This window comes from Caretta caretta, chromosome 11, assembly GCF_965140235.1.
Source record: "Caretta caretta isolate rCarCar2 chromosome 11, rCarCar1.hap1, whole genome shotgun sequence".
Lineage (NCBI taxonomy): Eukaryota > Metazoa > Chordata > Testudines > Cheloniidae > Caretta > Caretta caretta.
This window is the reverse complement of record NC_134216.1, coordinates 4792488-4819517: the sequence shown is the minus strand read 5'-3', so window position 1 is coordinate 4819517 and position 27030 is coordinate 4792488. Positions and strand designations below refer to the sequence as shown.

The window sequence follows — 27030 nt, the reverse complement described above, 5'->3', positions numbered from 1 at the left end:
TAAGAGCCCTTTAAGTCGAAATAAAGGGCTTCATTGTGTGGACGGGTGCAGGTTTACATCAATTTAACGCTGCTAAATTCGACCTAAAGTCCTAGTGTAGACCAGGGCATAGCATCTGAGCTAGTTATCTTTACCCTTTTTTTATGATATGATACGCTAAGTGGAGGGCATCTAGTGAGTTGCACTGGCTTAATGAGATAGAATGTTTGGGCAGGTTTCAGAGTAGCAGCCGTGTTAGTCTGTATTCGCAAAAAGAAAAGGAGTACTTGTGGCACCTTAGAGACTAACCAATTTATTTGAGCATAAGCTTTCGTGAGCTAGTGAGCTGTAGCTCACGAAAGCTTATGCTCAAATAAATTGGTTAGTCTCTAAGGTGCCACAAGTACTCCTTTTCTTTTTAATGTTTGGGCACGTTCATTATGTAAAGATCTATTTGATAAAGAAAATCATTCTAACCACCTACACGTTTGAGGTTTTGTTTAGATCCAGGTAATTAATTGAGTTTAGTGGAACCAGGATTTGGTCCTTGGATTTTATTTAGCAAAAATTTCTAGTCTGTAGACTTGCATATGTTTAAATTATTATGAAGGGGAAAAGTAACTTTTTTGTTGTTCGTCTGTCTGTTTGTTGTTGCTGTTTTTAAGCATTCATAGCTGCAAACATTATTGGTCATAAAATTATCTTAACTCCCTGTATATATGCACCCCTCATCCTTAGTCCTGAGGAAATTTTCTGAGATTTGACTTTAAAGTGCTACAGGTTGGTGATGAGGATGAAAACTCGAACTAAACTTCAGCGGTAATTATTGGAGTCTTTCTGTATGGAATTCTCAGCTCACGTGGGGTTTTGTTTTGTTTTGTTTACACTGTCAAAATACTTTCCATTCATTTAATGCTAAGTGGCTGACTTTTGTCTCCATAACTCAAACGAATTTTTTTTTTCAGTTCTTGGCCCCCAAAGAAAAACCAGCTGAAGCTCCGTCAATGGCTGGTGAAGGTGGTGATGTGGATGATTTAGTAAGTATCATGAAGACATGATATGGCTTTATGATTAAAGTAGTTGGATTGTTTCAGTGAGAGGGATAAGATTTTAAAAGCAACAGGGGTGAGGACTTGCCGTGGACTTGTCCTAGAAAACACATAAGGAGTTGAGGCACAAAGGAACCCCTATGAAATACTTAGTTGCTATTGTAAATGTAACCAGATAGTAGTGTCATAATGGCAGGCACTGGGCTGTGTTGTTACACTTGTGCTGTTTACATAGATTAATCCTCTCCTTCCCAGTGTTTAAAAAAAAAAAAAAAAAGCCAATCAGGCTACTCTTTTGATAGCAAATTGTTATAATTTAATGTAACAACACTTTGGAAAGCCTGAGCTGTAGAGCAGCTATTTGTGTGGGTTGAAAAATAAAAACCATTAAGAAAAACATATTTTAATCTGCTCAATTAACCTAGTACAGACAGGCTTGCGGAAATTCAAGCATTTAATGGGTTTATTATGTATAAACAATTTAGCCTCTTTTTTTTCCCCTTTTTCATGGGGAGTCATTACAAATGAAACATATCTGCAAGGCTTCAGCCAATAGTCTATCCAGTCTTAGAACTTTCATGGCTGGAAGCTTTCTTCATTTGCGCTGTGCTGGGTAGCTTAAAAAAAAATCTTTACATTGCATTTATGACTTTATGGTAATACAGTTTTGGCTGATTCTCTGCTCATTCATGAAGACATATAGAGTACGAGTATTCCACAGGCCTTTCATATTTTATCATAAAGTGTGTATCCAAGTTCGTTAGGCTGTACATACTTTGTTTTCTGATTGCCATCCCTACCTAACCTGTGAGAGCAATAACTTGAAGCCAGTGCCTCTTATTCCAAATTTATCATTTTCTTTTGCAGCTGGACATGATGTAAGTGGCTGGATAATATATGGGGACCTCTGAAGAACTCTGTGGCAGGTGGCATAAAATAGCCATTGAAGAGAAGATGGATCATCCATTCTTCTGTTGGTAGAGGTTTCTTGAGAGAGAACAGCAGTTTCAAAGGCACTTCTGTTTGGTATAAACCTCAGAGCTGAATCAACTGCAGTTAGTACAAGACTTAATGTCGATTATTTCAATCTTCTGTACATTTTCTGTAGTAAATCTTTTTTCTAAAAAGAAGTTGTTTCACTCTCAATATTGTAATGTTACTATGGTATTTGATTCCAGCTAACCACCACTAAATTTTAGTGAGGGCCAGTGTTGATGTCTTACATCATTGGTGTATTGTTTGGAGAGAATGAAGTATGGAGGTCGGAGTGAGATCACAAGATAATATAGAGGAAGTTTTAGTAAGAGTAAATCAGTAGCTTCCTAATTATAAAGGAAAAAAGACATCACTTTTCATGGTCTCTGTCAAATCAGGAAAGGGAAAACAAGTAGGTATTTTGGGTTAAAAAGAGTAACTTAAAATATTTCCAGTCCACAGATTCATAATATATTTGCTCAAAATATAAAACTGAGTCTACAGTACACAGCAAAATATTTCCATCATGTTAATTTGTCACAGTATATCCCAATCAGTGATTATTCTTTTGTTTTTCTTGTTTGGATCCTCTTTCCCAGCATGAGACAGTAACAGTGTTGTTTAGAAGTTATCTTTCATTTTACTCTTCAGTCTCTGCCTATTTCAGTGAGGACCATCACCATCCATTTGTTATGTTCTCCTAATGTACTTGAAGGCCTCATTCTCTGCTTGATGCACCTTCAGGTCCTCCACAGACTTTAACTGCTGCATTTATCTTAGCTATCTCAGTGCTAACACAATGAATGAGTCACTTGTTCCCCTCTTGTGCATTGCAGCTAATTGCTAACAAGCTTCAGAGGAATCTTTTGGAGTTAAAAAATTGAAAGTACTCAGCACAGATGATTATGGTATTCCAAAAGATATATTGCTACACACAGTGCTTGCCACAAGCAACCAGAGTGAAGTAAGTGGTTCAGTTAGGATTGAGAAGACACCTGAATTCTGCTTGGAACCAGTTACTTGGTCATGATATCCTATGATAGACTTATACTGCAAACACTTTTTCTGGGATTAGTTTAACGCCTTATTCATTGTTAAAAATGTGTCGTCTTGTTATTGTTAACATAAGCATACTATATGGAAGGAGGCTGAGACAACGGTAATCTGTAAGACTTGGGCTATGCTTAAAATGAGCTTTGGTTTGGAATGTCTGCACTTCTTATAGAGTGATTCCAGGTTCAGGTAACACAGTGTCTCCTCTCCCTTCCTGGCCACACAGGAACACTCTCTCTACCCTACTCTCTCATTGCCCCACGTTTGGGTCACATGTGGATGATGGCCACCCACACTGAGTTCAGAATGAATTTCATAGATTCATAGATATTAAGGTCAGAAGGGACCATTATGATCATCTCTTCTGACCTCCTGCACAATGCAGGCCACAGAATCTCACCCACCCACTCCTGTGATAAACCTCTCATCTATGTCTGAGCTATTGAAGTCCTCAAATCATTGTTTAAAGACTTCAAGGAGCAGAGAATCCTCCAGTAAGTGACCCGTGCCCCATGCTACAGAGGAAGGCGAAAAACCTCCAGGGCCTCTTCCAATCTGCCCTGGAGAAAAATTCCTTCCCAACCCCAAATATGGCGATCAGCTGAACCCTGAGCATATGGGCAAGATTCAGCAGCCAGATACCCAGGAAAGAATTCTCTGTAGTAACTCAGATCCCACCCCATCTAACATCCCATCACAGGCCACTGGGCCTATTTACCATGAATATTTAAAGATCAATTAATTGCCAAAATCTGAGAGCATCCTTTGCAGTTGGCTTCCCCTGGGGCTGATTGGCAGCAAATAGACTGTTGGCCGAATCACCAGAGCCATAGTGTCCCCCAGAATATTTTGTTATAATTTTAAATAATATATAACTGGCTACAAATCCATTCTTTTGAGTGTTTTTTATATCAAATATCCATGTTGTCCACTGGCTGGTTTTTAGTTTTCTTATTAAAAAAAATTGGTTAATACAATATTTCAAGGGCTTTTTTTTCAACCCATTTTGGCATTCTTTAGAGCCATATCAGCTAAAATCAGTTCATGATAGACTGTTTCCTACCTTTTTGGAAGAGATATATTATGACTGTTGGGGTGGCCTCTGAAGACTGGAGGTTGCCTAATGAAGGTGGTCTCTTACACAGTTTTCATTTTAAATAAAGCTAGCTCTGAACGTGAAAAGCCCTGTATAAATGTCAAGTGTGATTCTGTTGTCTGTGTTTTACAAACATTAATCCCCACAACACCCCCATGAGGTAGGTATCCCCATTTTACAGAGATATTTAATGGTCTTGGCCAGGCCCACAGGGGGATTTAGAAGTCCTTCTGTGAGCCAGGATGAAAAACAAACAGTGAACATACATAAGTCAATATGGTGGTATCCCACGGGATAGCCTGCTGCTTGCACAGTACATTTATACTCAGAGTTGCTAGATCTGAAGAAGGTGAACAAGGATTTAAAGGATTTAAGGAAGGTATTAAATGAAACAAAATGGACATACCTGAGACTCTTTCATTCATTCTAACTCTCCCATCATTACGATCGTAATAGTTCAAGATGTAAAAGACTTGCTGCATCACTGAGTCCATTACCTTGCAAGGACATGGACCAAGGACAGGGTAGGCCCGTTACTCCATGGGCCAGGGGAGAAACAATAACAGAAAATGTGGGAATGGCAGAAGTGCTAAATAATTTTTTTGTTTCGGTTTTCACCAAAAAGTTTAGTAGTGATTGGATATCTAACATAGTGAATGACAGTGAAAATGAGGTAGGATTAGAGGCTAAAATAGGGAAAGAACAAGTTAAAAATTATTTAGAGAAGTTAGATGTCTTCAAGTCACCAGGCCCTGATGAAATACATCCTAGGTACAAGGAGCTGACAAAAGAAATATCTGAGCCATTAGTGATTATCTTCTAAAAGTTATGGAAGACGGGAGAGATTCTAGAGGACTGGAAAAGGGCAAATATAGTGCCCATCTATAAAAAGGTTAATAGGGACAACCCGGGGAATTACAGACCAGTCAGCTTAACTTCAGCACCTGGAAAGATAATGGAGCAAATAAGCAATCAGTTTGCAAACACCTAGAAGATAAGGGACGGTGAGCATGGATTTGGCAAGAAAAAATTGTGTAAAACCAACCTAATAGTTTTCTTTGACAGGGTAACAGGCTTTGTGGTTAGGGGGGAAGCGGTCGATGTGGTATATCTTGATTTCAGTAAGATTTTTAATACTGTCTCGCATGACCTTCTCATAAACAAACTAGGGAAATACAACCTAGATGGAGCTACTATAAGGTGGGTGCATAACTGGTTGGAAAACCATTCCCAGGGGTAGTTATCAGTGGTTTGCAGTCAAGCAGAAGGGCATATCAAGTGGTGTCCTGCAGGGATCAGTTCTGGGTCCGGTTCTGTTCAATATTTTCATCAGTGATTTTGATAATGGCATAGAGAGAACAAAGTTTATGGATGATACCAAGCTGGGAGGAGTTGCAAATGCTTTGGAGGATAGGACTGAAATTTAAAATGATCTGGAGAAATGGTTTGAAATAAATAGGATGAAATTCAATAAGGACAAATGCAAAGTACTCCTCTTGGAAGGAACTATCAGTTGCACACGTAAAAAATGGGTAAATGACTGCCTAGGAAGGAGTACTGCAGAAAGGGATCTGGAGTCATAGTGGATCACAAGCTAAATATGGTAACACCCATTGTTTCATGTTCTCTGTGTATATAAAATCTCCCCACTGTATTTTCCACTCCATGCATCTGATTGAAGTGAGCTGTAGCTCACGAAAGCTTATGCTCTAATAAATTTATTAGAATTTATTTAGAATTTATTTTCTACCCACTATAAGGTGGGTAGAAAGCTGGCTAGATTGTCGGGCTCAATGGGTAGTGATCAATGGCTCCATGTCTAGTTGGCAGCCGGTATCAAGTGGAGTGCCCCAAGGGTCGGTCCTGGGGCCGGTTTTGTTCAATATCTTCATAAATGATCTGGAGGATGGTGTGGATTGCACTCTCAGCAAATTTGCGGATGATACTAAACTGGGAGGAGTGGTAGATACGCTGGAGGGGAGGGATAGGATACAGAAGGACCTAGACAAATTGGAGGATTGGGCCAAAAGAAATCTGATGAGGTTCAATAAGGATAAGTGCAGGATCCTGCACTTAGGATGGAAGAACCCAATGCACCGCTACAGACTAGGGACCGAATGGCTAGGCAGCAGTTCTGCGGAAAAGGACCTAGGGGTGACAGTGGACGAGAAGCTGGATATGAGTCAGCAGTGTGCCCTTGTTGCCAAGAAGGCCAATGGCATTTTGGGATGTATAAGTAGGGGCATTGCCCGCAGATCGAGGGATGTGATCGTTCCCCTCTATTCGACATTGGTGAGGCCTCATCTGGAGTACTGTGTCCAGTTTTGGGCCCCACACTACAAGAAGGATGTGGATAAATTGGAGAGAGTCCAGCGAAGGGCAACAAAAATGATTAGGGGTCTAGAACACATGACTTATGAGGAGAGGCTGAGGGAGCTAGGATTGTTTAGCCTGCAGAAGAGAAGAATGAGGGGGGATTTGATAGCTGCTTTCAACTACCTGAAAGGGGGTTCCAAAGAGGATGGCTCTAGACTGTTCTCAATGGTACCAGATGACAGAACGAGGAGTAATGGTCTCAAGTTGCAGTGGGGGAGGTTTAGATTGGATATTAGGAAAAACTTTTTCACTAAGAGGGTGGTGAAACACTGGAATGCGTTACCTAGGGAGGTGGTAGAATCTCCTTCCTTAGAGGTTTTTAAGGTCAGGCTTGACAAAGCCCTGGCTGGGATGATTTAACTGGGAATTGGTCCTGCTTCGAGCAGGGGGTTGGACTAGATGACCTTCAGGGGTCTCTTCCAACCCTGATATTCTATGATTCTATGATTTGTTAGTCTCTAAGGTGCCACAAGTCCTCCTGTTCTTTTTATGGATACAGACTAACACGGCTGCTACTCTGAAAGCTAAATATGAGTCAACAGTGTAACACGTAAAAAAAAGCTAACATCATTCTGGGATGTATTAATAGGAGTGTTGTAAGCAAGATACGAGAAGTAATTCTTCTGCTTTGCTCCGCACTGATTAGGCCTCAGCTGGAGTATTGTGTCCAGTTCTGGGCACCACATTTCAGGAATTTCATGGACAAATTGGAGAAAGTCCAGAGAAGAGCAACAAAAAATGATTAAAGGTCTAGAAAACATGACCTGTGAGGGAAGATTGAAAGAATTCAGTTTGTTTAGTCTGGAGAAGAAAAGAGTGACGGGGGGACATGATAATAGTTTTCAAGTATAGTAGAACCTCAGAGTTATGAACACCTCGGGAGTGGAGGTTTTTTGTAACTCTGAAATGTTCATAACTTTAAACTGAACGTTATGGTTCTTTCAAAAGTTAATAACTGAACATTGACTTAATACAGCTTTGAAACTTTAGTATGTATAAGAAAAATTTTGCTTTTAGCCATCTTAATTTAAATGAAACAAGCACAGAAACAGTTTCCTTGTCAAATCTTTTATTTTTAAACCCCCCTCCTTTTTTTAGTAGTTTACATTTCACACAGTATTGTACAGTATTTGTGGGGTGTTTTTGTTTGTTTGGGGTTTTTTTTTGGTCTCTGCTGCTGCCTGATTGCATACTTCTGGTTCCAAATGGGGTGTGTGGCTGACTGCTCAGTTCGTAACTCTGGCATTAGCAACTCTGAGGTTCTACAGTACATAAAAGGTTGTTATAAGGAGGAGGGAGAAAAATCGTTTATTTTAACCTCTGAGGATAGGCCAAGAAGCCATGGGCTTAAATTGCAGCAAGGGCGGTTTAGGTTGGACATGAGGAAAAACTTCGCAATTGTCAGGGTGGTTAAGCACTGGAATAAATTGCCTAGGGAGGTTGTGGAATCTTCATCATTGGAGATTTTTAAGAGCAGGTTAGACAAACACCTGTCAGGGACGGTCTAGATACTTCTTAGTCCCTCCATAGAAGACATATCATAGAACCAAAGGGCTGCAGAGTTCTTCTGCTAATAATATGGGAAGAGCTAACCTTTTTCTGTCTCTGAATGTTGGAATCTTCCTGATCATGGAGCCGAATACTAAATTTTACCACTTTTCTCTTCGTGCTAGGGATCCCTTTCCTGTTCTAAAGAAGTCAATAGGAATACTACATTCACTGCAGTGACTTTTGTAGGAACGTACACCTTTGTTATGGGATGAAGTGGTATAAAACTTGTGGAGATGGGGAAATTACCAGCGTTTTATATAAGTGCCTGGAGTTTCGACTTAAGAGTGTCAGCTTTTGGGGCAAGAACAGTCTTTTTGTTCTGTATTTGTACAGCGCCTAGCGCAATGGGCTCTTGGTCCATGAGTGGCACTCCTAGGTATTGCTGCAGCACAAATAATGTATGGGAGGGGAGAAATTCTCTTCTGATGTCAGCTGGTCATAATCCTGAAGCATGAAGATTGCTAGCCATTGACTATTTTGTTATAAGCACATTAACCTAGCTAGCGAAACTGCAGATGGTACTAAGTATCTGATCTTCTTCAGCTAAAATAAGCAGTTATTCATACCTGTTATTTTATTCCAGAAGAAAACTCATTTTTATACTGAGCTCTTGGCCTCTATACCCCTTCCCTCCAATCTTCATTCTGCTCCCATTTCTCTCACTTGGACTGCAGCACAAAGCAGACAGACATTGGAACGACGTGTATCCGTAGTGGTGGGAACATATGCCATGAAAAGCCTCCCCTCTGCCCCAGATAACATCCCAAATTCTTTGAGGACCAAATTGCCAAGAAAAGTTAAAGTGCCTTCATTGGAAGGGTGACCACAAGCAAGTATGGCACTGGCTGCTGCAGAAGAGCATGGTTGGCTTTATAGGTTGTGTGGAATATGTACATAGCATTTCAGAGCACTGTTTAGTAGGCAGAGTGGTCCCATGGGTGAACTACATGAAGCATGCCTGCCAGCCAGCCTTGGGAAGAGCATGTTAAGGTTGTAGGCAGTTTGAGCCATTTTTGGCTTTTAGTTATCAAACCTGACACCTTCAGCGGCCTAGGTTGCCTCACGCTAAAGAAAACTACCTTGGCTTTTCTAGTTCTTTTATACAAGAACAAAAACAAAAGAGATCAATGACATTAAATATGAAGCAAAATTGGAATCAGAACTGTAGAGGCAAAACATTAGGCTGAAAGACTGTACAGCCTAACAGAAGCTAGAGCTCTCAAAAGCTGAAATGCTGGATGTTAAACTTAGCTTTCGAGCATGTCCTGGTTTAATCCTGTATGTTTGAGTGGTTATATTTTCCAAGGCAGCGAATTCTGGTGTATTTTCTATGTATTCAAATTTTCTAGGCAGCAAATTCTAATGCACATTGTGGTCCTCAGTAGCAGCCCTTGTCAGTTCCTTCCGCTGAACACAGGCATCGCTAGTTCACCCTGTTCTAGTCTTTCCCAGGTGCAGATCCTGGGAGCCTTCTCAGTCAGACTGGGAGCAGCTGAGGTTGGAATTGATGCTACTGGGTTCTCTGCTGTCTACGGTTAGAAGGAGAGAGATGGGCTGATTCTGCTCCCCTCCTGAGGCATAAGGCCCAGCCTCCCTACACACTGGAAGACAATGAAGCCAGCTCCTGTCAGGGTGGGTGAAGATCAGGACCATAAAAGGTCTGGCACTCCTGCATTTTTTCTTGCTATCCCCAGTTTTCTTTTACTCATTCCCCCTTCTGGCAAACTGACCACTTCTGTGGTCACAGGGACATAAGCATTGCCAGGCTGGATCAGACCCCAGATTTATCTAGCCCCGCAACCTGTCTCTTGAAGTATCCAGTGCAGATTTTCATAGTTTCATAGGTTCCCAGGCCAGAAGGGACCATTGTGACCATCTAGTCTGACCTGCTGCATAATACAGACTGTAGAACTCCCTGAAAATATTTCCTAGAGCAGATAATTTAGAAAAACCTCCAATCTTGATTTAAAAATTACCTGTCATGGAGAATCCACCACCACCCTTGATCAGTTGTTCCAATGCTTGTTCCACATTTGCTACTGATGGGTTTTTATACCTTCTTCTGAAGCATCTGGGATCCTGGGAAGCATAAATAGGGGGACCTCGAGTATGAGTAGAGAGGTTATTTTACCTCTGTGTCTAGCACTGGAGAGGCCACTACTGGAATATTGTGTCCAGTTCAATTCAACCCACAATTCAAGAAGGATGTTGATAAATTGGAGGGAGTTCAGAGAAGAGCCACAAAAATGACTAAAGGATTAATGCCTTTTAGTGATAGACACACAGTGCTCAATCTATTTAGCTTAACAAAGAGAAAGCTCAGGGGTGACTTGAATACTGGCTATAAGTACTTACATAGGGAACAAATATTTAATAATGGGCTCTTCAATGTAGCAGACAAAGGTATAACCCAAACCAAGGGCTAGAAGTTGAAGCGAGACACATTCAGACTGGAAATAAGTTAGAAATAAGGTGTACAATTTTAACAGGAAGGGTAATTAATCATTAGAACAATTTACCAAGAGTTGTGGTGGATTTACCAAGAGATCTGCTGTAGTTCAAACACGAATTAATTTGGGGAATTCCTGTGGCCTGTGTTATACAGGAGGTGACAGTGATCCCTTCTGGCTTTATAATCTATGAATTACTTTTCATTTATTGACAGTGAACTTCATTTGCTGAATTTTTGCCCATCTACCTAGCTTATTGAGGTCCTTCTGAAGTTCCTTATAGTCCTCCCTGGTACTGATTAAGCTAAACAACTTTGTATCATTTGTATATTTTGCTACCTCACTATTTGCCTTCCTTTCCATATCTTTAATAAATATATTAAGCAATACAAGACCTTGTATAGAACCTTGAGGTGCTCACTGTTAATCCTTTGCCTTGATGAAAATTAACCATTTAATCTTACTCTTTGCTTTGTGTCTCCTAGCCAGATTTTGATCTGAGACAATACTTTGCCTCTCATGACTACTTAGCTTCTTGTGTAGCCTCTTGTGCAGAACCTTGTGGAAGGTCTTTTGAAAGTCTGCATAAATTATGTCAATTGATTCTCCTTTATCCACTATTCTATTGACATGTGAAAAGAATTCTAAGAGATTAGTGAGTCACGATTTTCCTTTGCAGAAACTGTGCCGGTTAGATCCTATCCTGTCATGATCTTCCTGGTATTTTGTTGTTTTGTTTTTAATTATTCCACCAGTTTGCCAGGTACAGGTGTAATACTCCCCAGATTACCTCCAGAGCCTTTTTAAAATATAGGTATAATAGCATTTGCTACCCTCCAATCCTCTGGAACAGTTTTTAAACAGCATAGAGCCAGAATTGCCTACACGGTAGGACTAATTTTGGTCATGTGACTGTGTATGTGTATAGCTCTTGTGGCAGAGCTCCGACCTTGTCCCCGTGGGTCCCACGCTTCCAGGCGGTTTATGCTGGCCTCAGAGGCTCACTCCAAGCCTCCATGTAGCCCTTCTCTCTCTAGGGCCAGGGATACAGTCTATTGAGCCCTTTTCATCATAAGCCAGCAATGGAGGTTGGTGAGAGAATGCCCACAGTCTCTGTTGCTCCTACCGCCTCATGCCAAAACAGTTTAGATGCCTGTCCTGACAGGGGCCTGTTTTCCCCTCCCAGGAGGTGTTTCGGTAGTGGCGGGTTGCAGGGAACCCGGGCCCGTCCTCTACTCTGGGTTCTGGCCCAGGGACCCTAATGGTAGCAGCTGTTGGCAGCCAGCCTTTTACTGCCAGAGTTGCTACATTTCCCTGGGCCACTTCCCCACAGCTCTCCTGCTTCTCCCTTACTTTAGGGCTCCCTGACCAATGCCTGCTTTGAGCAGGGGGTTGGACTAGATGACCTCCTGAGGTCCCTTCCAAACCTGATATTCTATGACTCTATGACTTGAGGGTGTCTTCATTAACTAGCCCTTCAGTTACACTTCTTCTCCTCTCTGCCTGACTGGAGTGAGCCCTTTTACATTATCAGAGGGGCCTTAATTAGAGTCAGATGGTCACATTAGCTTAATGGCCTCACCTGACTCTTTGCAGGTTAATTGGAGTCAGGTGTTCTCATTAGCCTGGAGCAGCCCCTGCTCTGGTCAGTCAGGAAACAGAAAACTGTTAATCCAGTGGCCAGTATATCTGCCTTCTGCTACTCTGCTGTACCCAACTGGCCTGAGTCTATCACACTGTGTATATATAACCTTAGCCCCAGCACTTTAATGAACTTTCCAATCATGGTCTAAAAGCTAAGCAGCTCCTTCATTTCTTATCCCTTCATGGATGGATGGGCTGCAGTTTATACATAGTGTAGGGAATCTGTATAGAGAAATTTATCAAGATTAACAACAAACAGCAGATAAATCATACCGGCCTCAGAGGAGAGGGAGGAAAGGAGGCAGGAGATTTTAGGGAAGAAAACATTTTAAGTGATGTGGCAATTTGCATATGATTGATGCACTTGTCTGTGTGCCACCGTCAGCCTGTTGAACTACAAGAGCCCGCAGTGCTCTCTGTAAATCAGGACTGGGTTTCAATGGGATGCGGCAGTAGTAAATGGAAAATGTACTTATGAAACAGCAAAATCGCTTTGGAATGCATGTGTGTTTTATATGAAGGGTTTGATGAAATGGCTCCTGGTAGGTTTCTGCTCTAAGCTTCTGATTTTTGCCAGCAAACGAACAAGACTCATGGAGATCTGCACTTGCAAGGACCAACATGACCCATTGCAGTGAATGGCAAAGTGGTTTTGAGCATCAATGGTCTGCTTTTTAAAAAAAAACTTTATATTGCTATGGCTGCATTACAACGAGAGAGGAAGCTCTAGTGGACAGACTCTATAGCCAGGCCTTCAAGGAGGGGAGGAAGAAGGCTGTGTTGTAGTCCTTTCCATGCCTGGTTTGTCGAGGCCAGGGCTTCAAGAGACCCTATGTGGTGACGCTAGGCAGCAAGGCTGTATTTAGTCAGTCTAAGAGCTGCAGAGCCAGAGAAGCACAGTGTCTCCGTCTGTGTCCGGCAGCTTCAGTAAAGATTTCCCATTGTGCTGCTTACCGCGGAGTCTTTAACCTACCGTGAGAGAGAGACGGCGGGAGTCTGATGGTTAACATAGAGGACTGGGAGTTAGGAGAAATGGGTTTTCTTCCTGGCTCTGCCGGAGACTCGTTGTATGCCCTTGGGCCACTCACTCAACCTCTATGTGCCTCTTTTATCCTCCCATTGCAGATGCGGAAACTTTTATTTCCTTGCAGTGTCTCACAGGGAAGGCAGTCAGTGTAAAAGAGCTTTGAGATACTTGGCTGAATTGCAACCATATTGTGTATGTAAGTACACAAGTTTACTGTTAACGGAGTCGTGAAAACTGACTTAAGACAAGGAGCAACATATTTGTGATGCCAGTGGAACTGGAGTAAAACATGGTCATAAAGGCTTGAGGAGGAAAAGATAAAATTTCAGTAGTAAGTATTCCAAAGGCAGCAGCAAAACGTGTGACTAAAAGGGACTGGTGTTAAAAACAGAAAAGACCCAGGAGTTCTGGAAAAATGCCCAGTAGATCATTCTACTTAATAATTTTTGAAAGGAGATAGATGATGGCTCCGGAGTTTACACCCACCACCTGGCCTCTTATAGTATTGGGAAGCTGACTTAGAAGTACGTTGTGGTTGATGACCGTCCAAAAAGACCTTTACACAGTGAGCATTCACCTACCATTCTTGGGGACACACTCTGGTGTACTTAAAATCCATTCATGCAGGTGGTTACAGAGACACTTTCAGATGGTGACAAAATCAATGTATAGGAAGAGGGGTTAACCCAGCAAGGCAATGTCACCTGAATGGTTTATAGCTTGTCCAGGATAGATTTTCTTCTGCAGGTGAGAGTGACAAAGCCTTGAGAATTAATGGAAAATAACTCTTACCCATCAGATTGTCTTTAATCCCTAGTAACCTAGCAAGGTAGATCAAAGCACACTAATGAACTGTTAGTGCACGTCAGCAGGTTCCACACAGTTAGTATGTGGCTAGAGTGGGTAGATTTACACCCCACCTTGCCACGACATAAATGTTCATGTAGACAAGACTTAAGATATGTGATCTGCAGTGCGAAAGTGAAAAGGTTTGGACTACAAACAGAAAGAGGATAAGAGGGGTGAGGAATCCCCATCTTGACAACAGGTCTGTATAGATGGAAACATCATAGAAGCAGTAGACGTGTGTTTACCCTGGGGAGCTGGTGCAAATTAATAGAGAGCAAAGCACTGCATATGTATTACAGGAAAGGAGTGTGCTAGAAGGCACAAGGTCAACTTCAGATTCTAGAGAGCTGCGGATACCTCAAGGGGAAGTTATTTTGTTCTCTGGAAAAGAATCATGGAGCAGAGCCTCACAGCAGCCCAAGGAGAATTGAAAAGCAGATACTGGCTGCATGGACAAGCATGCTCGTTGCGTATTTCAAGGAGAGACTTGATGCTGCTGTTTGCCACTTTGCATCTCAATGCTGAGGCATCTTTCATTTCGGATTTGCCATGTTACTGGATCCATCTAGGCTGGTATCCTGTTTCTGAAAGTGGGCACGTTTTGAAGGTTTGACTCCAGCCCAGACTGAAAATGACCCAGATTTGTCACTAAAATGCGGGAAACGTGTCACTGGATTGACTAACCGATTAATAAGGATTCTGTTTCTGATCACCGAATTTCCGTGTGCAGAATGCAGGTTTCTCAAATGGATTTTTTACACTAAAGAGGCATGAACACAACTGAAGGGGATTTGCCAGTGAATATGCATTCCAATTTTTTAACTTTTAATTTTTTTTTTGGTAGCATTTACCCAATTCTGGTTCTTCCCATCCACTGGCTTTTCAGTGACCTGTGTGCCATGATTGGTGAGTCAGGTGTTGATAATCCCATTACATAATTGTTACGGCCTTCACTCATTTTCCCCTGTGTTTGCAGTCTTTGCACAGAAGCCAAAGACTGTGAATGGGATATAGTGACAGAACCTACCCTGTCATGCCTGGAGATGGCCCTTCTGGGTTAGGTTTGAAACACATTAGCAGGACAGAGAATGTGGGAAACCTGACCAGCTGCTGTCCATACTCTACCTGTTCTGTGTCTGTCAGTCCAACAGCTTTCAGTGTGCGCCATGCCCAGAAATGCACACGCAAAGCGAATGTTGCTGTGAGAGGGAGACAGCTAGTTAGACAATACTAATCAGTGACTGATGGAGAAAGTTAGTCACAGAATGATGTCTGGAGATAAGGAAGGTGAATGAGTGAGGTCATAACATTTACTAGGAGAGGTGGAGAATAATACCTAGCTTTTATATAGTGTTCTTCACCAGTAGACCTCAAAGTGCTTTATAAAGGAGGTCAGGATCATTGTCCCCATTTTACAGGTGGGGAAACTGAGGCACGGGGAAGGGACATGACTTGTCCAAGGTCCCACAGCAGGCCAATGATATTGCCAAGAATAGAACCTAGTTCTCCTGCCCGCAACAGGGAAAATAGGAACAGATTGCTCCTGCATTAATCAAGCAGATGCACTCAGGCTCTGAGGACCATATTATTGAGCAACAGAAAAGTCCTTGGGTTGACATCGTTTCTTCAGCTTTGCAGAGTGCCCACAGCCTTCAGCTTCAGGCACTATATCCGTCGCAGGAACTGTTTTTACCATTGTGCAGTCTTTTTCTGCCACTCCCCTTGGATCCTGGCATTATTTGTCATGTAGTCATAGTGCACATGCATACACATTTACACTCTCTCCGCACGCACGCACAAGTCATGTCCCTTCCCTGTGCCTTAGTTTCCCCATCTGCAAAATTTTACATCGTAAAACCTCACTGATCTATGTGCCCAGTAGTTTCTCTCCCCTCACTTCTCAGCAAAGGTTGCCCAGCTGGGACGGTCGTGCTGTGGTGAGGGCATATTGCTAAGCATTCATAACGTACAAGGATATGGATTCTCTGATGCGTCAATCTTTTTATAAACATTTTACAGAAAACTGTCTAATTGAGCAAAGTTCTCCAGATGACACAGTATCCCTGGCTTTAGTGTTCACATGGGGTCTAAGGGCATGATTGGTACTTGCCCTAACGCTGCTATAAGAACATAAGAACAGCCAGACTGGGTCAGACCAAAGGTCCATCTAGCCCAGTATCCTGTCTACTGACAGTGACCAATCCAGGTGCATTGGAGGGAATGAATAGAACAGGGGATCATCAAGTGATCCATCCCCTGTTGCTCATTCCCAGCTTCTGCTGTGGAGGGCAGTTAAGTGACCTGCCTGGGTGTCCCCCCTACCCTTCTGTGCAGTTTGTCTCGATTGCTGCTCCAGGTCCAAGGGGGAGAACAGCCTTGGTGGGTCACTGCTTGTCCCTGCAAATAGGTGAGGAGAAGGTTGAAAAGTGGCAAGATCTATACTCTCTCTCCCACCCCACCTCTCTCTCAGCTGAGCCAGTGCAAAGGGGGAGTACACAGCCTCAAAAGACTCCAGGACTTTACTTCCCACCAAGAGCATGGGGGAAGTGGGGTTGCAACTGTGATTCTCTGAGTTTTCCTAGGGCTGTTCCTAAGGAGAGGTGCAGCAAGGTGCTACCCCTCACACAGGTCGAGACGTTGTCTCTTAATCTAGCCATAATTCACAAAAGTCAGAGACGAGGAAAAGGCGTCCCCATCCTTAATGTGAATGAGCCATGTCTTACTGCAGGTGCGTGTATGTACGAGGTGAGAAAGTGCGAAAGTGTGTGATACAGAACTGCTAGTCTCTGCTCCAGGGCACTTGCCTTTCTCCGCACTGCGTGTGGCCAGACTTGGTCAATATCTGATAATACAGAGGCCCAATTTTAATTCACTTTGGGGGGAGCAGCATGCATAAACATAAGGGCAGAAATTCCCTGTGGGCACACATGTGTTTCGATACGCACTCCCCTCCTTTGGTAGCCCACCATAAAAAGAGGTTGATGCCTCAGAAATTGATTTCTAAAGCTTTGAAATAGCCCCATTGTACACCTTCCCTCTGTTCTCCTGCTGCTGTAACTTTGGATAAGAAGCAGTGAGTAGTTTGCTCCATGCTATAGGCTGAGGGCACTGCTTTGTTTACTGGCACATTGCGAGTTCTGGAGTGTGCTTATCGGCTGGCCAGCTGGCTGTTAATACCCCGAGAGGAAATGCATACTTTATATTTACTAATAGAACTTGGAGATATAGTCACACTGCTCTCCAGCTCAGCAGGCCTTTGGGCACAGAATATGCTTTGCGTACTTTGCCTCTTATGTATGGAATAAATGGCAAAAAGCACTTCCATTGGATAAGATTTTTTTTCCCCGCGATTTTAAAAGAAAGATAATTTGTTGTTCGAAATAACAGCAGCTTTGGTAACTGGTGTTTGAACAACTCGAGTGTTTCATGCTCAGTGTCTCAGGCTGTAATGTGCATGGCGGGGGCAAATTTCACAGCAGTGCTCTCTGGCTCGCTCGCTTTGGTTCCCATCTGCCCCAGTTTATCTATTTTATTGATCTGTCGGCACTGGCCTGCGAACATCTCGAGTAATGCTGGTCATTCACAGAGCACTGTGATACACGCAGCAGTTGGAATGTGGAACTGATAGACAGCAGTGGGTGGTATTTAAGTTTCGTTAGCTCCATTTTTTACAGATGGGGAAGCTCAGGCAGAGAGACTGTTACATGTGCTTGGAAACACAGCACTCATCGGTAGAGATTCTCAAAGGTACCACTCGCTACCACAACAGGTGCAGTCTAAAAACCTAGATTACTTAGATTGTCAGCTCTCTGGGGGCAAGTGCTATCTATTTGGTGTATGTTTTGTACAGCACCTAGCACGGGGGTGTTGCTCCATGGCGAGGGCTCGTAGGCAGGACAGTAATAACTAGGTGGACAACGTGAAGCTTCGTAGGGCTTGTTGGTTCATTGGTAAGAGACATCACTTTGAAATATGGTGTGCGGGGACCACCTTGACTTTCCCCTTCCTGCTTATCTGGCTTTCCTGCGGTGCTCTTCCGGCTCCTTGGCGTGAGCATTACAGCAGCTGCTCACCTCTTAACTTGGCCCAGAGAATCCTGGGTCTCCGCACAGCTGCGCTGCCTCATCTCGCTCCTCGCCTGGCAGTCTCCTTCCATTCCTTAGCTCCAGCATCCCCTTGTCTTCTGGATGTGACTCCCCGGTCCTGCCCTCTGGAGTGCCCGGCGGTGCCTCCTGCTGCTCCAGCTGGAGGATTCTTCCAAGCCAAAATGATCTGTTGCAGTGAATGGCAAAGTGGTTTTGTACTTGGCGAATGACCCCAGGGGGCCTCGAATGAAACTCCTCAAGCCCTTTTAACTTGTGACTTGATCAGTATTTCCAGCCTGATCTCTGCTGTGCTGAGCCAGCTAGCAACCCTCTTTCTTTAGCAGCGGGCCTCGCTCTCCAATTGAGTACTGCGTATCTGCCATGTCAATTTGTCCTCCCCTGTGCTAGTACCCCTCGCGTATGCCATTCCCTCTGGCTCCTCCTGTACAACTAGTCTCTGATCTCCTGAGCGTGCCACCATGCTGACCTATAATCACCTCTTCCTGAATTTTCTTGTGATCGCTACCTCCTGAATGTAAGCCTGGCCTGCAAGATGATGCAAGTGTGATGTGCATTGCGTTGCTGTTATTTAATACTTGGCAGTTTGGGTGTTGCACTTGTGCATTTAATTTAATCAGAAACCTCTGTAAATAATGGCCTGAGGATTCTATTTGCCTGGTCTCTTCCGTCTCTTTCCCTTCTCTGTCGTATTTATTACGCTGTTTATTTTACTCTCTGGCTTAGTTTTTCCTTTATCGGGAATCTTCAAAGAAAGATTTCAGAAGTATCTGTACGTAATTATTAACAATCGAGTCTCATAAGCGTACGTCATGTTTTACCAACACAGAATGTCACTAATTCTCCGTGTTTATTGCTCACTCTTCTTTTGAAGATTTCCATATACTTTACAAAGGAGAATAACTGTTGTCCCCCCTTTTTTCAGCTGAATAAACTCAAGCCCAGAGAGGCTAAGGCCCAGAGGTATTTAGGTCTTGCTGCCCTCAGTGTTGCAATGCCTAATTAATTTAGGAGCCTAAATCTCATTTTCAAAAGTGATTTAGGTACTTAGGTGCTTAATCCCATCAACAGTGAATGGGATTTTGGCTCCTAAGTCCCTTTTGAAAACTATATTTAGGCTCCTAAATTAGGCCCATATTTGTAAAGGTATTTAGGAGTTACTGCGCTCAGCATTGCAATGCCTAAGTGACTTGTCTAATATCGTGGAACGAGTCTGCCTAGGGGAGCGTGGGATTCAGGACACCTGGGTTGTATCTGCAGTTCTGACACTAATGAATATGCTGGCTACCTCGCCAAAGACACAGTCCTTACCCCACTTACTGGGGGCAAGTTGACACTAGAATTGCTCCAGGGTGGAGCTGCACCAGTGCTGAGGTCAGTGTAACTTACGTCACTTGGGGATAGCTTTTCTACGCCTTTGAGTGACTTAAGTTATACTGAAGTAAGCGCGAGCATGTACAAGCCCTCAGATGAATCCAAAGCATCGGGTGATTGCTTAGGAGGGGAGAGAGCTCAATGGGGAGAGGCTGTGCGAAAGGAGTGGGTTTTGAGGCAAGGGCTGAAGGAAATTAGGGTGGGAGGTTGGCCCCCAGGAAATGGGAGGCTGTTCCAAGCATGGAGTGTTCTAAGACAGAAGAGTGAGGTGTCAATTCACTGTATGTGCTCATCCATTCTCGCTGCACTTCACAAAGCAGGAGTATTCTGGTGCATTGGAAAACGCATCAGAACCGTTCCCCACTGGGGACCCGGGGGGTGGTCTAACAGGGCTGTGGAAGCGTTTGAGTTTAAAACTGGTTAAACTGTATAACCGTGGAGGGGGAGGGGCTCATTCCCCCTAGGGCTGCACATGGAGCTTGGCTGCATATGCCCCTCACCCTTCCCATGGGCGTGGGTCCCGTCCCCCTCCACCCCAGGCCCTGCATGAGGGTGGAGAAATAGGCCCAGTAAATCCCCGGTCCAGCACTTAGTGGGAACTCTGAAGAAACCTGCCAACCTCACAGGTTCTTTCTCCCCACAGGTATTTCCAGGTAGGGGGGTGGATGATCTAGGCCCAGGCTTTAACTTTGTGCGGCGGGGGAGCTAGCTTATTCTCTGTGGCTCACACAGCCCTTCTGAATCTCTCACTGGTTTTGAAAGTGCTCCCAGTTCTCAGAGAGCAGGGGCCTCCCAGGATACCGGAAACAAAAAAACGCCCTGTGCACCTTGCCAACTAGTATGCAAGCTATTATGAAAGTAGGACAGAACAGATGGTCTAGTGAATAAGGCACCTGATGGGAACTCAGGAGACCTGGATTTGATTCTGCGCATGGTCTTGGTCAAGCCATTTAATCTACCCTGTTTCAATCCCCCATCTGTACAATGGGAACAGTAGTATTCTCTGCCTCCTCGGGGTACAGTGAGGTGCTCAGATACTACAGTGATCAGGGTCATGTAAGTACATAAACAGAGAGAAAGCTGGCTTCTGATCAGAGTTTGGCGCATGTATTTCCCCACAGGTGCTTTAAATTCGTTGCCAGTGCTTCCTCTGTCTCAGCACAGCTGCTGCTTGGATTTGAACTCTGCTCCTTGAATCAGCTGGCTTCGTGCGTTCTGCTGAGCAGTCAATCCACTAACACTGTGATGTTATAGCTCAGATAAGATCAAGCCCAGATGATCTCGTAATGAAGTGGTCTTTGTGCCTGATGCTGTTAACAGCACACGGAGACAAATACACTTGAGCTGTGAAGAGCCCCTGCAGGTACAATTCGATGAATGAGGAGGTTCATATTGATCTGCAGAAGGAAAGGAAAAAGTGACCCATCTAATATTTCCAAAAGCCAAAGCTAATGAAGTTTGCAGTCAAGCAAACCTCGGTCCTGTTCCTAATGCGACATGACCAGCCAGCTCACTTTGCTTTCTCTGGCATCCACCTGCCTCTGCTTCTCTGCAAAACGAATGTCCTCATGCTAAATTCCTTGAGGCCAGACTCCAGCTGTCAATTAGGCCTTGTCTACATTTAAAACTTAGGTCAACACAGTGATCAGAGGTGTGCCGACTTAACTCCCAGTGTAGACACAGCTAGGTCAGCGGAAGAATGCTTTCGTGGACCTAGCTACCATCGCTTGGGGAGGTGGTGTTCCTACGTGACAGAAAAACCCCTTCAATCGCTGTAGTCTATGTCTGCACTATGGGGTTACAGTGCTACACCATAGCATGCATTGTGTAGACATGGCCTTAAACTGGGATTGAGGGGAAGGTGATAAGTGAGGCTACAAAGCAGATTCTGAGTGAATCCAGATATACACTGATGTAACCGATCACAATCTAGCCTTGTATATTCAAAATGTACATATATACTGAGGCTAAAGTTCCTCTATCACATCACCAGAATCCCAAATTCAGTAGTTCTGTAATCTCATCTAATTGAATCCAATCTAATCCCAGCATTTATATCGACTGATCACCTTAGTACTGTCTGAGCACCATGGCCAGGCCACCTGGTGATAAAACTGAGCACTTACGATGTGCAGTTTAAAAGTTCCCAAGTCTTGCCGTGTATCCGTGCTACATATTGGAACCAACTGTGGGAGAAGCAGAAACTGCAGCAGGAAAAAAAGCTGGGTTTTCTAAGCACATATGCTTATATATTGCCCCTTTAATCTTCATAGCACTTTGCACACGACTCATGGATATTAATAATACACTGCACTCCTGTGGTGTCTTTCCTCCAGCAATCCCACAGTGCTTCACAAAGGTGGGCAAGTATTCTCTTCCCTTTGCAGAAGAGGAAACTGAGAAACTAAGTGACCTGCCCGGGTCTCTCAACAAACTACCTGTGTCATCAAGAGTGGAACCCAGGACTCCTGATTTTCAAGTTCCTCGCTCTAACAACTAGATCCTGCTCGCCCCCTTAACAGTTCTCTGAAGTAGGGGATATTTTTACAGAGGGAAAACAGAGGCCGAGAGATTAAATGACACAGCCAAAGCAAGGATCAGAACAAAGAAGTTCCTGGCTCCCAGTGCTGTATTTGAGCCACCAAGTTGCCTGTGCCTCTCAATTTACAGATTCAAGCCACTCATGGGTTGTGCTGTTGTTCAAACCCTCAGTGAAATTCCTGCCTTATTCCTGGTCCAGATTTTCTCCCTTTGTTCTGGATGCTTTACATTGCTAAGAGACAAGGAGGGTGAAGTAATATCTTTCATTGGACCAACTTCTGTTGGTGAGAGAGGCAAGCTTTTGAGACACACAGAGCTCTTCTTCAGGTCTGGGACCTGTCTGTCTCTCCAATATCCTGGGACCGACATAGCTACACCTACACTTACACTGCTATTTATTTATTTGGCATATGCAATCCGGTCAAGCCAAGTCACAGCGTTCTTATCAACGGTGCTCAAGGCACAAAGACCTCCGGGGAGTTGGGTCCTTTTGCAGTCCTCAACAACAAGTGTCATACTTTGCTGCTGCCCAAAACTGACATGGTGGACTGTCTCTCAAACGCCACCGAAATTCCACTGCAGAACAGATTCCAGGGCTGGTACGAAACCAGTTCAGAAAGCACCATTGCCTTTGTGGTCAGTCAAACTTGGGTTGATGTTGAGTGGAGTCCAAGACAAGATAATTATTTGTCACTTTCTCTGCGGACCGTGAAGCTTGCCATTTATAGTTTGCACTTACATAGCTGAGGCACTGCAAACTGATGAGTAGTGTGATGAATAAAACTAGAGGAACAGTCAAGTGATTCGAGGACTGAAGAAAATGCCTTCCAGTGAGAGACGTAAGAAGCTCAATCAGTTCAGCTTATCAAAAAGACAACAGAGGAGACCCCTTGATTATGGTATATAATGGGAGAAAATACTGGACTCTTTGATCTGAGAAAGACGCAACAAGAACCAATGGCTGGAAGTTAAAGCAGGACAAATTTGAATGAGAAATAAGGCACAAATATTTAACAGTGAGGGTGATTATCCATTGGAACAAACCAGCAAGGGATGTGGCGGATTCTCCATCTCTTGAAGTCTTCAGATCAAGACTGGATGCCTTTCTGGCCAATGTGCTTTAGTCAAACACAAGTTATTGGGCTCAATTCATGAGTAACAGGGTGAATGTCTATTGTCTCTGATATACAAGAGGTTGAACTAAATGATCTATGGGTCCCTTCTGGCCTTAATATCTATAAATCTACAATACATGAACTTGCCTCCTGCCCCCCAAACACTACACACATGACCTGGAGCCAGGGCAGAATGTTCCCGCACTCTGCTAGTTCTCAGTTAGTGTGTAGAGTCCCTTAGGGACCATAAACCTACTCGTGTATGGTAGAGCAGTCTAGGAGCTGCTCTAATTGACTCTGATTGTCTGGGGTCAGCCCAGATGCATCATGAGACTCCAAGAGCTGTAACTTGCTCCCTGATGCCTGCCCTGAGTGTGTCTCAGTATGAGACAGGATCTGGGATAGTATTTTGTACATTTTCCCGATTGTTTTTTATTATTAATAATAATAGTTGCTGCTAGAAATTAAAAGAAAAGAAAGACAAAGGCGTCTTTGTTGGAGGTGGGTTTGTGTTTAGTTTTTTTGCAAAGCCTCTTCAACTGATTTCTGCATTAGCACAGGCCCCACACGGCCTATCTCACTCTCTTTCTCTCAGGGAAATGCAACACTTAATAACCAAGAGGTGAAAACACCTTCCTCTCCATTCTCCTCCATTCAGGGAATTTCAGTCTCTTATTGCACTCAGCTGACTCGTGAGACCCGAAGCCCCACAAGGTTGTGCTGACTCACACTGGTGCCCGTGACCCTGATTCAAAAGGGAACAAATCTATTTTCTTTCAGATAGATCTGTGCGCTAAAATCTTCTGATCTCAAACATGATGCAAAGCTATCAGAGGTATTTAATTGCTCATTTCCCCTTCATTCCATGAGAAGTTTATAAGAGCTCTCTAGTCTCAAGAGACTTTCATACAAACGTGTTATTCCCATATACCCTGCATAGTCCACTGCATCCCAAGTGACTGCTTATGATTAGGTGATGGTTGAAGAGCACTTCTGACGTCTAGACATAGGAACATTCATGCCCAGGGATTTCTCTGTACCTTGCTGATCAATAATGATGCAGATTATGGATCTTGTATTCTAGCAGTCAGCCATAGAATGCAATGGGAGGGTGAATCTAGTGGTTAGAAGAGGGGCCTGGGAATCAGGACTCCTGGGTTGAATTCCTAGCTCTGGCATGGATTCCCTCAGTGACCTTGGGCAGGTTGCTCAGGCCAGTATTTTCACAAGTGATTGCTAGTTTGGGGTACCCTAGCTTTTGGATGTCCATCCTGATATACCTTTCACCTGATGTTCAGAGGCATCAAGCACCTACGTCTTCCACTGGACTCAATAGGAGTTCTGGGCGCACAGCCTCTCTGAACATCAGGCAAGGGAGCCTCAAGCTGGGCAAACTGGACAATGTTGGGGTCTTTGTGCCTTTTTTCCCCCTATCCCTGAAATGGGGATAGTAACATATTTTCTGCGCTTTGAGCTCTGCGGGGGAAAGTTGCTGTATAGGTGAGAAATGCTCTTTTTCAAGGGAGAACCTGAGAGAGCTGAGAGAGTCCTCACCCCACTTCTTAATGTATTTGCAGGGAAGGGTTTCTCAGAAAGATGTACCTGGTACTGTACATAAATACTTTATATGGCTTAAGGATATAACATAACGGCTGCTCTTTTTATTACTGGTTAATCTGAAATACAAATTTCTCCATGAACAACTCTGAGCATCCCAAACTGTGTTTAACACGGGTAAGCCACCTTATATTTATGAGCATAACTGCTACCAAAAAGGCATGGAAAGCACCTAAGTATAACCAGCTGTGATGCAAAAACAAGCATTGTGTTGGACCCAAGGTTCACTGGCCAGGGATTTCCCTACTGTGTGTGCCATGCTATACTCTTCCCCTCCCACCTGTCCAGATTTAGGTTAGACAGGAGATCATTAGCTTGGGTGTCAGAGGGAAATATCCTGTCCGTAAAATCAAACTGAATCAGAGATGGGACTAAAACAGAACACCACATCTAGTCCTACCACCTTGCCCTTTGGAAAGTTCAGATCTAGGTGTTGATCTTCACCACTTTGACCTATCTCTACAATGGAAGCCCCAATACAGACACTCCCAAACTCTAGGAAAGTTCAGGTTAAGTTCAGGTTTAAATGCAGATTTTAACTCTGCACTCATACTTATTCTGTGTGTGTGTGTACATATATATATATATGATACTACACAGTATAGTAATAGGCACGTTACCAATGCCCAAGATAAACAACATGAGCTACATTTTGATTTCCTTTTTGCTGAATTAACGCCATTGGACTGTTGTTGACTTCTCTGGAGATATTCATTCTCAACTGATGCTGATGTAAGCATAAGCAGAGCTGGGCGATATTTTCTGGTGAATAGTAAATTTGCCAGAAAATGCATTTATCAGGGAACTAAACGTTTCAACAGTTTCAAAACAACATGGTGTTTCGTTTCTACATTTAGCTAATTAAAACAAAAGGGTGAAAAACATCTAAAAATGAACCAAAATGAAATGAGAAAACCATGACACAATTGTTTCGGGTTAAATGAAACATTTTGTTCTACTCAGACAATTTTTTTTTCTTCAGTTTCTTTGTTTCAGCTCCTGAACTGAAAAATCCATTATTCTCTCAGCTATAGGTATGGGTAGAATCAGGCCCTGTATACAACCCTCATACCTCATTATGCTGGGAAAGCAAAGGGAAGGCTGTACTATTTCAGAGTGTTAGCCAACCCAATGAATACACGAGATTGGAGGAGATCTTTTTTTCCAGAGGAAGAATATTCCATTTCTCCTGACTCCTAAAGGCACAAGAGAGTCTTGTAACACTGAGAATTGAGAATGCAATTATCAAATGTCTAATGTGCTAGTCTAATTAGTGCCTCTGTTCCCACGGTGACAGTAAGGCTGTGTGAACTGGGGTATCTGCTGGCTTAGGGGAAAGGGATGAGGAAGTGGCATGGTTTCTGCATTACGTCTCTGTAAGGAGAGGCATTGACAGAAATTGGCTGGTGAATTTTTGATTCAATGTGACACATGTTTTGCAGTGTGTCAGGTTGCACTGGGTTCTTGTGAATCACCCTGATCCGCACAGATGAAGTGAGCTGTAGCTCACGAAAGCTCATGCTCAAATAAATTGGTTAGTCTCTAAGGTGCCACAAGTACTCCTTTTCTTTTTACAGTATAGAAAGTTAATGTTAGGAGCATCTCTTGAACTGATACCGATAGGCAGGAAATTCAAAGTTAAAGCTGTGAAACTGTCCTCAGTTCACCCCATGATGGACATAGATCATCCATATTCATTTTATTTAATCTGATTTGTTGGGGGTGGCAGTTTTAACAGTAAAAGTCCAAATGAGAGATGGGCCTGAATCAAAACCTCAGATGCAAAGACACTTGATGGATGGGCCTCTGAGCCCAGATTTAGTTCAGCCTATTATAGAAATAGAGCTTAGAATCCTGGATCAGAACAACTCTGAAGGTTGGGGAAATTACACGCATCCATGCTGGCAAAAGGCATTTCATGGATGTAACATGCCATTCATTGGCACGGAAAGGGTTAATTACCAGTTCTGGGCAGACATTGAAAGTTCTGACAGTTGGGTTTGGTTTGGATACTTCTCTGATCGTTAGCTGAAGTATCTCAGTCTCAGTGGTCTACGAGAACCAGCGATCTCCTGAGAACCACTGAAACTAGACCCATTCAGACTGGAAATTGGGCTTCAATTTTTAACGGTGAGAATACTTAGCCACGGGAACTATTTACCAAGGTTTGGGGTGGATTCTCCATCACTGACCATTTTTATATCAAGATCAGATTTTTTTGTTTTTTCCCT

General features: G+C 43.4%; 1 protein-coding gene across 1 annotated transcript in view; it reads left to right on the top strand.

Annotated features, from left to right (window-relative positions):
* Positions 1-4238, top strand: part of XRCC5 (X-ray repair cross complementing 5) — a 78094-nt gene extending 73856 nt beyond the window's left edge. Inside the window, exons 20-21 of the mRNA XM_048869315.2 lie at positions 945-1016; positions 1896-4238. Of these exons, the coding sequence (XP_048725272.1) occupies positions 945-1016; positions 1896-1910 (87 nt within the window). The 3' untranslated portion in view covers positions 1911-4238. The remainder of the gene's footprint in view (positions 1-944; positions 1017-1895) is intronic.
* Positions 4239-27030: the final 22792 nt, after the last annotated feature.